At 40.5% G+C, this 13,992-nt stretch overlaps 1 protein-coding gene across 9 annotated transcripts in view; it reads left to right on the top strand.

Annotated features, from left to right (window-relative positions):
- The window catches only part of REPS2 (RALBP1 associated Eps domain containing 2), a gene marked incomplete at both ends in the record, with an annotated part of 264,962 nt that overhangs the window by 151,528 nt on the left and 99,442 nt on the right, over positions 1-13,992 (top strand). For all 9 annotated transcript variants that reach the window (XM_080719429.1, XM_080719431.1, XM_080719435.1 and 6 more), the window contains 3 exons: positions 3,999-4,137; positions 8,407-8,470; positions 10,691-10,833. In XM_080719429.1, coding sequence (XP_080575555.1) covers positions 3,999-4,137; positions 8,407-8,470; positions 10,691-10,833 — 346 coding nt within the window. The remainder of the gene's footprint in view (positions 1-3,998; positions 4,138-8,406; positions 8,471-10,690; positions 10,834-13,992) is intronic.

The raw sequence follows: 13,992 nt of genomic DNA on the forward strand, positions 1-13,992 counted from the left end.
GTCATTGGTGCACACACAACTGCTGGTTCCACCTCTGCAGAAGGGTGAGGGGCAGGCAGTACCCTCCGTTGTGTCTGTAGACATAGAAGGTCATAGAAAGCCCATCAGGACAGTAGAGCATGAGGAGTGGGTAGGATTTGAGAAGGCTGGGATCATAAGAAGAGTCTCCTGGGATGAAGACCTCAATTTGACTCATGAGGAGAGAGCACATAGGCAATCATAAGCCTGTCGAGAGTGAGCAAGAAAAAGGCTGATCACAAGGGTCCTGAAGGCAAGTCAGAGGAGGTGGATTGTTTTGTTAGGTGGCAGATCATCTCTGTAGGCTTTCATGCAGAGGAATCTATCACCCTGTCCTGTTCATTCCTCACTCCTGCCATTGGAATAGACTTGAGACCTCCTAAGGGGACACTGATGCCACTTAGGTGTGAGGCAATGTGGAGAGGAAAGAGCAGGTGGCCATAGGTCAGGAAAAAGAGCTGACACCCACAAGTGGATACTGCAACTTTATTACCAGGAGGTAGAATGTGTTCTAAGGGAGTAGTAGCTTCCATTTTAGAACCGGGGCAAGTAAGCCGACACTCAGCAAAGAGACCTGGAAAGCACCCAGGTCCATCTGTATCCTGCTTGCTTCATGAACCATCACTGGCCCCATAATTATTCACACTTAAGCATCCATTCTTGTCTCTCCTAACCAGTCTAGCTGTTAGGGTACTTTGCTCCAGTTGTTCCTGTTAGCACTGACCCGAGGGTAGTGCTCCTGTGAGTACTCCAAGTCACAATAAGGCCTGTAGTTCAATAGTGCTCCAGCTGATGGCCCTCCACCCCGTGTTCTACCTCTGAACCCTGGTAAACATCTGGGTTCATTCAAAGGTGCTGCTAGGGTGGGTGTGGCTTTGGAATTTGCTGGGAGTGTTTCAGAAAGTCATGCTGTCTGTTGAGTGCTCAGACTGACTTTTAATCTTCTTTGCTTTCTTTTTATTGTTCATTTATTATTAGAGTGATACGGGTTTCTAAAAAAAAAACTCAGAAAGATATAACCCAGTTTTTAAAAAATCCTCATATGCAGGAACCAGACTTTGAACAAGAGATTAAAAATAGAGATGGCCATTATTTGCTGCTTGCAGGGTTTTACTAGCATATATGGGAGCATAACATTAAGCTCTCTGGAAAAAGGATGATAAATAATACTTGCTATGCCTACTACTCAAAGATCTTGAGATACTCAAAAGAGCTAGGGATGTGTGAAATGCTTTATAAATGTCAAAGCAGTTGGCTAAGTTAAGGTATTAACTAATGGACAGTGACTTCCTGGACATTTAAAAATGGTTTGATTTACAGTTAGGGGAAATTCATCTGGTAAGAAAGTTGATTACTAATGACTAACAACCACATTGCGCCCAACTTCTTTATGTGATATTCCTTCTGACCACCCTAAAAGACCCAGATTCTTTCTTTGAAGATTAGCCTCTTTGCTAGGTGTATCCCTACTTGGCGCTGCTAGGAATATCCATTCTTTTTTCTTTTTTGGTACTGGGGATTGAACCTAGAGGGATTCTACCTCTGAGCTAGACCCCCAGCCCTATTTTACTTTTTTATTTTGAGATAGGATCTCACTAAGTTGTTGAGGGTCTCACTAAGTTGCTGGAGCTGTCTTTGAACCTGTGATCCTCCTGTCTCAGCTTCACAAGTCCTGGGATTACAGGCATGCACCACCATGCCCAATTTAGGAATATCCATTCTACCTGCGGTGTTTTGTCTCAAACTCCCAGCTTTCTCAAAAAGCACCCTTAGCCTGAAACCCAAGGTTTCAGTTGTTAAAGTGGTAGAAAATTTACTTCAAAGATAACATCCCTAGGTTATATCACAGCTCCAATTTTTTTTACAGTCTCTTTTTCTCCTCCACACATTGTCAGAAGGGAAGCATTAATTTCTGGAATGTCCTGTGTGCGGGGGTGGGGCTGGGAAGGGCTAGAGATGGCCGGCTATCTTTTCTGGGGCTAGTGAGTAGAATGCCCTTCCAATGATCAATTCCTTGTGTGCACAGAAGTAGGTGATTTGATGGCTCCTTAGCAGTAATATCTTCCTTTGTTTTCTAGTCTTTTGTTCTGATGCTCCTCCTCCCCCTCCCCCTTTTTGTTCACCTCTTGGTTCCACGACAGTGGCCCTTGGCAAGCAGCACATTAGTATTAGAGTAGACGGGAAGGATGGAACAAAGCCCTGGCTCTAACTGCATCACTATTTTTTTCATTTTCTTTCTTTCTTTCTTTTTCTGCCAAAGCCCAGCACGGCTTTTGTTTTCTCCTGTACTGCTTCAGTTTTCTGGGCTCTTAAATCTTCAAATTTGACGTGCCCGCCCTCTAGTGGCAGGTTTGATGCACCCCTTGTAACCCTCTTCCCTGTGGTCCCATGACCGCAGCTCTCACCACTGAGCTCTATTTCTAAGTTTATCCCAAACCCACACACGTGGAAGGGCAGGGTCAGAGATCTTGACTTGCCACTTATGTAGGATCTTGGGGCATAGGACTTGAATCAGAGTATTTTTAAATTTGTTTATTCATCATTTTATTTATGTCACTTATGAATGTGTACACATTTTATTCTTTGGGTTATACTCTTATAGTACTGAACTTATTGGTCACATTGTTTCTAGCTTTGGTCATTGGGACTCTTTGAATTGGATCTCGTATCCCTTTGACATATTCCTATCATTATATTTTGTTTTGCTTTCGTTTTTGTTTTGTTTTTAGCACTTTTAATTTTTTATATTTTATTGGTGCATTGTAGTCATACATCGTAATGGGGTCCAAGATGGTGGAGGCATACATGCACAATCACCCAATTAGCCCTTAGCCAATTCCTGCCTCATTCCCTCCCCCTCCCTCCTTCTCATGTTTGGCTTAGTGATTGACATTGATATGTTTGTTAATGGAGTTTTTAAAAATATGCTTTTATGATATGGGCATGGTGGCGTATGCTTGTAATCCCCATGCTTGGGAGGCTGAGACAGGAGGATCACACAGGTTCGAAGCCAGCCTCAGCTACTTAGGCTCTCAGCAACTTAGTGAGACCCTGTTTCCAAATAAAATATAAAATAGGGGCTGGGCGAGGTGGCACACACTTGTAATCCCCGCGCTTGAGAGGCAGAGACAGGAGGCTCATGCTGGTTCGAAGGCAGCGTCGCTGGTTTAAGAGACCCTGTTTCCAAATAAAAATATAATATAGATCTGGGAGTGTAGCCCAGCGGTAGAAAGCCCCTGGGTTTCACCCCCCAGTACTATATATATATATATATATATATATACACATATGCTTTTGTTGGTGCATTATAGTCCCACTTCATAATGTAGCTCAGAGTGATAGGGACACACTTACACATAGCACTTGGTGAACTTGAATGGAAGATGTTTGATTCTCATATGTATACAGTATGAATGCAACAGAAAAAATGCTGTGGTTATAGCTGTTCTAGTGGATTTTGTTCACAGTTTCAAAAGAATCCAGATTATCTTACTGTCCACTCACTCACATATCTTGAAAAGATTGAATAATGGTGAATAATTTATTCTTTATTTTGAAACAGGGTCTCATTGAGTTGCAAAGGGCCTCACTAAATAGCTGAGGCTGTCTGCAAACTACAGTCCTTCTGTCTCAGCCTCCCAAATGCCCAAATACTGGGATTACAAGTGTGTGCCACCACACCTGGCTAACGATTGACTTTTATTTACCCTCTCTTCATAACACTGGAAATGATTTTTCTATCCACCAGGTGCTGCATATTTTATGCTCAGTCCTGTTAACAACTTTGAGGAATATAAAAAAAGTCTAAATCTTGCTGTCTACCCATAAGTTTATGTTGTAGTTACATTCTAGTTATGATTCAGTTATGTTTATTCCTTTGAGAAAAAATTAAGTACAATGCATAATATTGGTGTTTAAGTTTTCTATTTCATCTCACTAACAGCAGGTTCTCTGAGCATATCTTTTTTATTTTTTTAAAGTCCTTTTCAGTGGAGAGAGAACTGCAGGATAACAACAGTAATTACCCCGAAGAACCCTGGAGGATAACAGAGGAGCAGCGGGAGTACTATGTCAATCAGTTCCGATCCCTCCAGCCAGACCCGAGCTCCTTTATTTCAGGTGAGAGCATAGGCTCCCCAGACATTGTTCTCATATGAATAATGGTGAACACCTTGAGAGATGGTTTCCACAAAATGAATACGACAACCTTTCGTGATTTCAATTTGTTTTCCTCTAAGGTAGAATTTCTTATCAACTATAAGCCATGCAGAAAAACAAGTTGGCAATGACATTGGGAAAATTGTTTTCCTTTCAGAGGGGTTAAATAGGAATTTGGGGAAAACTGGTCCAGATTCTGTACCTTATTAGCTGGAAGCAGTCCTTTATTTTTTTCTTGGTATATATGATACAGAATAACTTTTTTGTTGTGGCCTATTTGTATATGAATACAACATACTTTGATCAATTTCCCTTCCCATTTCCTTCCTTTACTTTTCCCTCCTCCCTCCTGCTGATCACTCTCTATCCTAATGATCTCTCTTCTGCTTTCATGAGTTACCCCCCTTTTCCCCCTGAAGCAGTTCTTAAAAAGGTAATTTGTAGCACCAAGGGGACACCTTAGATGGCTTATTCATTATATTAGAGCCAGAGCAAGGACAGAACATTGCTTGTCTTGAGTCAGTGTCAACAGTCTCCTTATATTTTATATACCACAGAGGTTCCAACTCATTCTTGTTTTCTTTGGTTTAAGACTTGTGCTCTCATAGTCAGTCTCTCTCTCTCTCTCTCTCTCTCTCTCTCTCTCTCTCTCTCTCACCCCTCCCAGCTACACCCCAACCCTATTTTATTTTTATTTGGAAACAGGGTCTCACTAAGTTGCTGAGGGCCTCTCTATGTTGCTCAGGCTGGCCGTGAATCTGTGATCCTCCCGTCTCAGCTTCCAAAGTACTGGGATGACCGGGGTGGGCTACCACACCCTGCCATCTTTCTCTTCTGAATTAAAATATATAGGAGGAAAACTGGTCAGTATTTTTCCACATGTTATTTCTTCTGGATTCTTTTCAGATATATGTATTCCTGTTGAGCTCCCATGTAAAATTCAAGCTGTGGGAAATTGATTTAATTCCTTTGTGCATACATTTTTATCAGGCCAGAAACTAAACAGTGACACAGTAGAATCCAGAAGAAAAACTCATTAAAGTTTCTTTTTTATACTTTAATGTTGAAGAATGTCAGTGTGTTCTTAATCATTGTAACCTGACATATTGAAGTTTGGACTAAGACTAATTTTCTTCTATGAAAATTTCAGGGTGTGTAAAGGAGATATATTTGTATAAGTAAATGTAAAACATCACTTGTTGATTGGTGGTAATAGCTTTATGGGAGGCAGAGTAGTGTAGATACAGCAAATTAATATTACTAACATGATTTTTGAAAAAATAAAGCAAAACCTAGATTGCATGTAGTGACTATTTACTAGCCTTATCCCCTGCTCAGGTTAAGTTTCTTTACTGCGTATGTAGATGTTTGGCCAAATACAAATAGGAATATTTTATCTTATTTTAACTTTTTATTTTGTAGAATTTCAAACATAGACAATAACTAGACCAGCTAATATAACAACCTACTATGTGCCTATCACACAAAACCAATATTGTTTTTGTCTTATTTGTGTTTCCTCTCAGCCCAGATGATTTTTCAAATATGATTATCACACCACTTTGCTTGAAAAACATTTCAGGATCTATCTCTAATGATAGTCTTTTTTTCAAAACATAAGTACACTTAATTGGCATGTAAAAAAAAACTTCATGGATTCCTTAATATCAAGTCTTCATCATTCACATTTCCTCTCTCTTTGTGGTATTAGGAATTGAACACAAGGACATTCTACCTCTGAGTGATACCCCAAAACCATGTTTTTTATTTTGAAATAGGGTCTCACTTTGTTCCTGAGAGGCTTGCTAAATTGCTGAGGCTGGCCTCAAACCTGCAATCCTTCTGTGTTAGCATCCCAAGTACTGGGATTACAGGCATGTGCTACCATGCCTGGTTTCCATGGTTTTAGTATATATGCAGACTATATTCACAATCCAGGTTTAGAACATTTTCATCATCCACCAATAAATCACCTATTTTGGCCAGGCGTGGTGGCGCAGGTTTGTAACCCCCGCGCTTAGGAGGTAGAGATAGGAGGATTGCGCAGGTTCGTAGCCAGGCTTGCTGGCCTAAGAGACCCTGTTTCCAAATGAAAAATATAAAAAATAGGTCTGGGAGTATAGCCTGGAGGTAGAAGGGTTTTCAGGAACCCCAGTACCACCAACAAAACAAAACAAAACAAAAACCCATCTATTTCTTCTTATTTTTTTGTGATGTGTGGGATTGAACCCAGGTCTATTCTATGTCTGAGATACACCTCCAGCCCTTATTTTTAATTTGAAAATGGGGTTTTGCTAAACAGAGTTTTCTCACCTTTAGTGAGAGTCTCACTAAGTTGCTGAGGCTGGCTTCGAACTTGCAGTCCTCTTGTCTCAGCCTCCCAAGTCTGGGATGACAGGAGCACACCACCATGCCTGCCACGCTCTAAATCATCTATTTATTAGCAGTTATTCCAATTCCTGGCCTCTCCACCTCCTAGTCCCTGATAATACTCTCTTTATATTTAACTGTTCTTGGATTTGCATATGAATGGAATCTCTTTTATAATGGCTTGGCCGTGGGGCTGAGATGTGGGTTCCAGTGCATGGTTTATGCTTCTCATGGGTCAGCATCAGAGGAGGCCTCCTCAGCTTTCTCCTTCACCCAGCTACAGCCAGAGCAGAAGTGAACTCCTTAGCTGTCAGTTTCCCTATGGATTCCAACTTACTTCTCTGGGACACTACGGTATAACTGTCTCTTTACTTTCTGAAGGCCAGGCCAGGTCTCTAGCTGTGGGTTTGAGCGAAGTGTGCTTTGAATAAAGGAAATCCAATTGGGAAATGAAGATTAACCTGAGCTGAGAATGTATTTATAACTTTAGATTTATAAAATAGTTGATGCCAGGTGTGATGACACACATCTGTAATCCCAATACTTGGGAGGATGAGAAAAGAGGATTGCAGGTTCAAGGACAGCCTCAGCAATTTAGGACCTCAACAACTTAATGAGACCCTGTTTCACAACAAAAACAAAATAGGGCTAGGTGTATGGTTCGGAGGTAGAATGCCCCTGGCTCCAATTTCCTGTACCACCCTCCCCACACATACACACACATAAAATAGACTTGTAAGACAGTTCTGAGAAATGTTTGACAAGGCATTTGCATTGATGGACAAGAGTAATGTGTCAGCATTATTTTCAGGATGATTGCAAGGAAGCTTTTTGGTTTATAGATTACTTTGCCTTTGACCCTCAATAATCTACCAAAGAAAAATAAGTCTGATTTAGATTCCATTATAATTCATTATTTTAAAGGCCATAAGAAGACTTTTGACTTTATTAGTTTAGAACAGAGCTTGGGGCTTTGACTGAATTGTTCTTTGGTATTTGTATTGAGCCGTTGTATATGTGGTACTGGGGATTGAACTCAAGGCCTTGTGGAGGCTAGACAAGTGTTCTACCACTAAGCTACCTCTCTAGCCCGTTTTGAAAAAAGAATTTGAGGTGGTCTTGCTAATTTGCCCAGGGTGGCCTTGAACCAACCTTCCTGCCTCTACCTCACAAATAGCTGGGATTATGGGTATACACTGGCAGAATCAAGGCTTTGGGATTATGAATATATGTGCCAAAAGCTGGAAACAGAAAGCAATGCCAATGAGGGCTGCCACTTCAAGCAAAGGAGTGACTTGGAGTTATGTAACACATACAATGGAATGACTAGCTGCTTTAAATTGCAATAAGGAAATTTACAATGAATAAAGGAAAGGATTCCTGGGGGAAATTCCTCAAAGAGATCTGATATCTCACCAAAAAGACTTCCCAAGATGTCTGTTTTATTTCAGGTGAGATTAATGATGTTAATTTTCTTTTTTGGATTGTTTTTCTTCTATGAATGAGTATTATTTTCCACTCTTCAAATATATGTGCTTAACAAATTTTTACTTAAATGATTTTGAAATTTGTCTTTTGAATACCCATATATTCTTTGAAAAGCTGTTTATATGTTGCTTTAATTAAGTAATCAATTGACTAATTAACTTCATGGTGCTGGAGATCAAACCCAAGGCTTTGCCCATATTAAACAAGCCATATATTGCTTTTAGTCCTGTGATTTGTAGTTATTTTGAGAAATAAATGTGTTTGTGTTTATAAGGTACAGACTGCTGAATAAAAAATGGTGGTACACTTGCATATAAATATAAAAGCTGCTCTAGATAAATAATGGTTTACTTAAACAATGGCTTTTGACAGGTTCAGTGGCCAAGAACTTCTTCACCAAATCAAAGCTTTCCATTCCAGAACTCTCTTATATATGGTGAGTACAATCAATACCAAATAGTACCATATTATCATCCATATCATCCTTTTGTATTTTTTTTGGTGCTGGGGATTGAACCCAGGGGCATTCTACCTATAAGCTATGCTTCCACCGTATTTTTTATATTTATTTAATTCAGGTTTTTATGGCACTGGGGATTTTGAACCCAGAGGCATTTTACCTCTGAGCCAAACACCCAGCCCTATCTTATTTCTTATTTGGAAACAGGGTCTCACTAAATTGCAGAGGGCTTTGCTCAGTTGTTGAGGCTGGCTTCCAATCTGTGATTCTCTTATCTCAGCCTCCCAAGTACTGGGATTACAAGCATGCACCACCACACCCAGTTTATCGTATTTATTTATTTATTTATTTATTTATTCATTCATTTATTTATTTTTATTTGGAAACAGGGTCTCTTTAAGTTGCTGAGGGTCACACTAACTTGTTGAAGGTCTCACTAAGTTGCTAAGGCTGGCCTTGAACCTGTGATCCTTTTGTCTCAGCCTCCTAAGTAATGGGATTACAAGCATATACCACCACTTCTGGTGAAACTACTTATAATATTTTATAAAGCCAAGTGATCAGAAGGCCCAGGAACACTTTGGAATTAAGTTGAATTTAACTATTCAAGGTGCCTCTGGGCTTGGTCAATTTGTCCCATGTTTCTCAGATGAGACTCATTTTAGCCTTGCAGCAGCTACAGTGTCCACTACACCTTGCTCCTAAGGATCTAGCTCCAGAAGGGCTGTGCCAGGATGGTCCAGATTTCACAGATGTTCTTTGCATCTGTGAAAATGTTCGGCACCATAAACTTCCAGCTGTGTGGGGGCTTGTTCTTTCCTATGACTGGGCAGGAGACCATGCTGCTATAAATACACAATTAAAATATTAGAATACTCACATAGTGTTTCATGAGGAGTTAACCAAAATTACGATAGGACTTATGATTGCATATCATATTTTGTGCATATTATTAAAAATCAATTCCAGTAATATTTATGCATGTCAGTGTATCTGAGATTCTGAGCTGAGCTAAGGTTCTTCCACAATATACCCTAGCATAATTTTTAAACAAAATGCCTTATATTAGATTTTAAAGCTAGGAAAGAAATAAATTATCATTTTGAAAAGAATAGTCTATTTTGGCAGAATTCCCAGCCTTAATGTTATCGGCATGCAACTTCTTTCTTCCTCCTCCTCGTCCTCCTCCTCCTTGTAATCCTCCTTTTTTTGAGACACATTCATGAAGCAGTTCCCTGACTATTTAGCCTGTGGAGCAGCCATTTTAGGGTTGGTGCATTTTTAAATTAGAGGAGAAAAAAGAGGATGTTCCAAAGGAAAGTTACGGAGCTTAACTTGGAGATATTTTTTTCTTTCCAATAGTAACCTTCCTAGTATTATTTTATATAAGCCTTATCTCTACTTGTCCCAATGCAAGGATACTTGTCTCTATTCACCTAAGAGATGCTGGAGCTTATGGGGTCTTAGTTCCTTCGGAAAATAGCTTTCTTTTGTGCTGAGTAAATAGGTCTGTGCTTTTTAGTGGGAAGTAGTGACTGAAGTGAAGATAAGCTTTTTTTCAAGACCCTGCCTTTCTTCTTTTTTTGTCTTATCTGCTTCCAGCCTTCCCTAGTTGCTAGTTTTATCTTAAAACACAATTCAGTCAATACTCAGTGAGCTTATTTGTGTTTTCCCAAGAGGGAATTCTCCAGCAAAGAACAGTTTGCAACAAAAATTTGTGTGACTTGATAAGTTCAAGGCTTTCCCTTGGATCTGAAAAATGAAGGACAGATTTCTGTGCTCTGGGTAAAACTGCATAGTGGTTGAGTCCACCCTTCCTCTGCCTGTTTTGAGCACCACGTCTAGGGCTCTCCACATCATGCAGCCTGCATTTATTGAATGACCTAGCTCACTTGTGGAATTCCAAGTATTGCTTTTTTTGTGTGCTAGAGTATCTCATGCCACGTTTTAAGCATTATAAAACAGACCTATCAGAGAACTCAAGGAATTGAGATTTTTATTTACAAAATGATACTGATGCCAATGTCCTTGATCAGCCCCTGCCCTGGTTCTTAGTGGTCCCCTGAGATTCCAAATGGGCTTAGCCAAGAAGGCTTGCGGATCTTGTAGGACAACCACCAGAGAGCCTGGGAGTTGTATTAGCATATTTGAGGCCTAAGCCTCATGGCAGGTACTCATGATGTCTATTGTATTTAGGGAACTTAGTGATGCTGACTGTGATGGAGCCCTGACTCTTCCAGAGTTCTGTGCTGCATTTCATCTCATCGTGGCACGGAAGAATGGCTACCCGCTACCTGAGGGCCTGCCTCCAACTCTGCAGCCAGAGTACCTGCAAGCAGGTAAGGCATTATTGTATATCATAGACCCCAGGCGCCTTCAAAGAGGCCTGATGAGAAATTTTCCTTTGCTGCCGCAGCTGCTGCTTCCTCTGCCCCCTCCTCTTTGAATCCAGGGGAATTCTACCTCTAAGCTACACCCTCTAGCTCTTTTTAAAATTTTTTTTTGGTGGGTCTGGGGATGGAACCCAGGGCCATTTGACCTCCGAGCTACAGCCCCTGCCCTATTTTTATTCTTTATTTTGAAACCGGGTCTCACTGAGTCGCAGAGGGCCTCACTAAGTAGCTGAGGCTGTCCGCGCACTGCAATCCTCCGGTCTTAGCATGTGCCACCACACCCGGCTGTTCCATCATTTTTTATATTTATTTATTTATTTATATATTTTTTGGTGGTACTGGGGTTCCTGGAAGCCCTTCTACCTCCGGGCTACTCTCCCAGACCTATTTTATATTTTTGAAACAGGGTCTCTTATGCCAGCGCGGCTGGCTTCAAACCTGCACAATCCTTCTGTCTCCGCCTCCCAAGCACGGGGATTACAAGCTTGTGCCACCATGCCCGGCTGCTCCATCATTTTTTAATTGCTCTGTATTTAGTCTTTTAAAAATTAATCTACTTTTCAACACTATTGTTTCATATAAATGTGGTTGATACTATCATGTATTCAAAACCACACAATCTTATTTTTAATAGGTGAAAAAATAGGGATTGTGTCTGATGCCATTTTACTTGTAATCATAGAAGTAATCCCTTTTCCCTAACAGTGAAAATTTAAAGGGCGGAGTTGGGTAGATAAATTGGATTGTTTGGTGGATTACTCATGATCCCTTTGATATTTTTATGTCTAGGTAACTGAGTGGACTCTGGTAGAAACTTCTTTGCCATATAGCTTGTTAACAAAATCTTGAGTCTTCTTGATAGGCTTTGTGTTATTATCTGTGATGTGAATGTTATTATTAAAGAGTTCTTACCTGCATTTGTCGTAAGAAATTTGTGGGTAGTTATAATGTAGATGTTAAAACAATTCACAACCATGTCATTGGAGCTGGGGAAACCATCTGTGCAGGGAATGTACAGGTCCAGCCAGAGAGTGCATGACCTTAGAAGGCTGGCTTAAATGTTTGAGTTGAAGCTGGGTGTGGTGGCATGCTCCTGTAATCCCATTACTTGGGTGGCTGAGACAGGAGGATCATAGGTTCAAGAACAGCCTCAGCAATGTAAAGAGACTCTCAACAACCCAGGAAGACTCTGTTTCAAAACAAACAATAAAAAAGGGCTGCTGGGTGTGGTGGTGTAGCTTATAATTCCAGTACTTGGGAGGCTGAGACATGAGGATCGCAGGTTAAATAAATGAATAAATAAATAAGAGCTGGGGGGGGCTCAGAGGTAGAATACTCCTGGGTTCAATCCCCTGTAACCCCCCCCCCCACACACACACACACAATATTTGAGTCGAGATGTGAAGGATGATCTAAGGGCTATGTTGGCTAAGAAGGAAGAAGGGGACTCTGGAAAGAGGGAACAGCAGGTCTGCTGGAAAGACACTGAGAGAGCTGGGAGCACAAGAGGAATACATTTCAGGCTGCAGTGGCTGGCCTGCACAGAGAAATAAGAGGCCAGGATGAGGCTAAATAAGCAGGGAACAAATCGTGGGTAGTAGCATTGACCTGAATTTGGCAGGGAAGTGACAAAAGTCAGATTTGCTGTTTGAAATGATTGCACTGGTTGCCCTCCAGAGAATGGGGTTTGAAGGGCTAGGGTATAAATTAGGGAAAGCAAGTTAAGCAAGACTATGTTAGGGTAGCAATCCAGTCAGGAGCAGCAGGGGTCTTGCACTGCAGAGGAGACAGGGGAGATGGAGTATTGGAGGCATGTTGCAGCAAGATTTTGCAGTTAATTGTTGTCATTTGTAGTTTTGGAAAGTGCTACCTTTCTGCACGATATCCTCTAATGGTAAAGCATCGATGTTATAGTTCCAGTCAGAGCACTGATTGGCAAACTAGAAAGAGAAATCTTTATTGGCTAAAATTGCTCTTGGGGCTGGATTGAGGAATGGTGCTTTGAAAGGTGTTTGGCTGCATTTTACCCAGGAAACACCATCAGATATGGTTAAAAAATTACCATAGCCCATGGTTTGTCCCATTTGATGTCAGTGAAATTCAGACTGGAGTACAAACGAACACACTAAGGTGCTTGTATTTAACTCCATGTGGTGGTAGCTGATACCTGGTCCAGCACCTACCTACCTTCCTTCCTTCCTTCCTTCCTTCCTTCCTTCCTTCCTTCCTTCCTTCCTTTTTCCTCCCTCTCTCCCTTCCTTCACTTCTTCCTCCCTCCCTCCTCCACTCTCCTTGTTGGTGGTACTGGAAGTTGAACCCAGGGGCATTCAGCCTCTGAGTTACAGCTTTAGCCCTATTTAATTTTTCATTTGGAAACAGGGCCTCACTGAGTTGCCAAGGGTTTTGCTAATTTGCAGAGGCTGTCCTTGAAACTGTGATCCTCTTCTCCCTGCCTCCCAAGTATTGGAATTATATGCATGCTCCATCATGCCCAGCTGGGTCAGTACTTGGCTTCAGAGTGATATATGCATTTTAATCTCTAGTGGGGGTGGAAAGGTAGGTACAGTTAAAACTGAGGCCAATCCATTTTTCATATTTATCTCAAAAATTTTTTTAATTATAAAAATTGTTAATTTTATTTTATTTTATTTTAATTGGTGCACTGTATTCATACATCATAGTAGGATACATACTTTTGTAGACATACATGCACACTTTTCCCAGTCAGCCCCCACCCAATCCCCACCCCACTCTCTCCCTATCCCTCCCTCCCATGCTTGGCTTAGTAGTTGACATCTAGTATTATGGCAATTTATCTAAAATTAAAAATGATAATCTCACATAACAGTTTCATTCGATACCAAGCTTTTGGTGACTTAAAGATAACATTTCAATATTTCTTTTTACTTTCTTTCTTACCAGAGAATATTTTTTTTCTATTTTTTTAGGTGAAACTATCATATATTTATATATTTATTTTTCAAAAAAAAATCTATCCTAATATGGAATATGGACTCTAGGTACCCAAAACGATCTTGAAAAAGAACAAAGCTAGAAGATATATATTTTCTGATTTCAAACCATATAAAGCTACAATAATTGAAA

Source organism: Muscardinus avellanarius (genome assembly GCF_963383645.1).
Source record: "Muscardinus avellanarius genome assembly, chromosome: X".
NCBI classification, from domain to species: Eukaryota; Metazoa; Chordata; class Mammalia; order Rodentia; family Gliridae; genus Muscardinus; species Muscardinus avellanarius.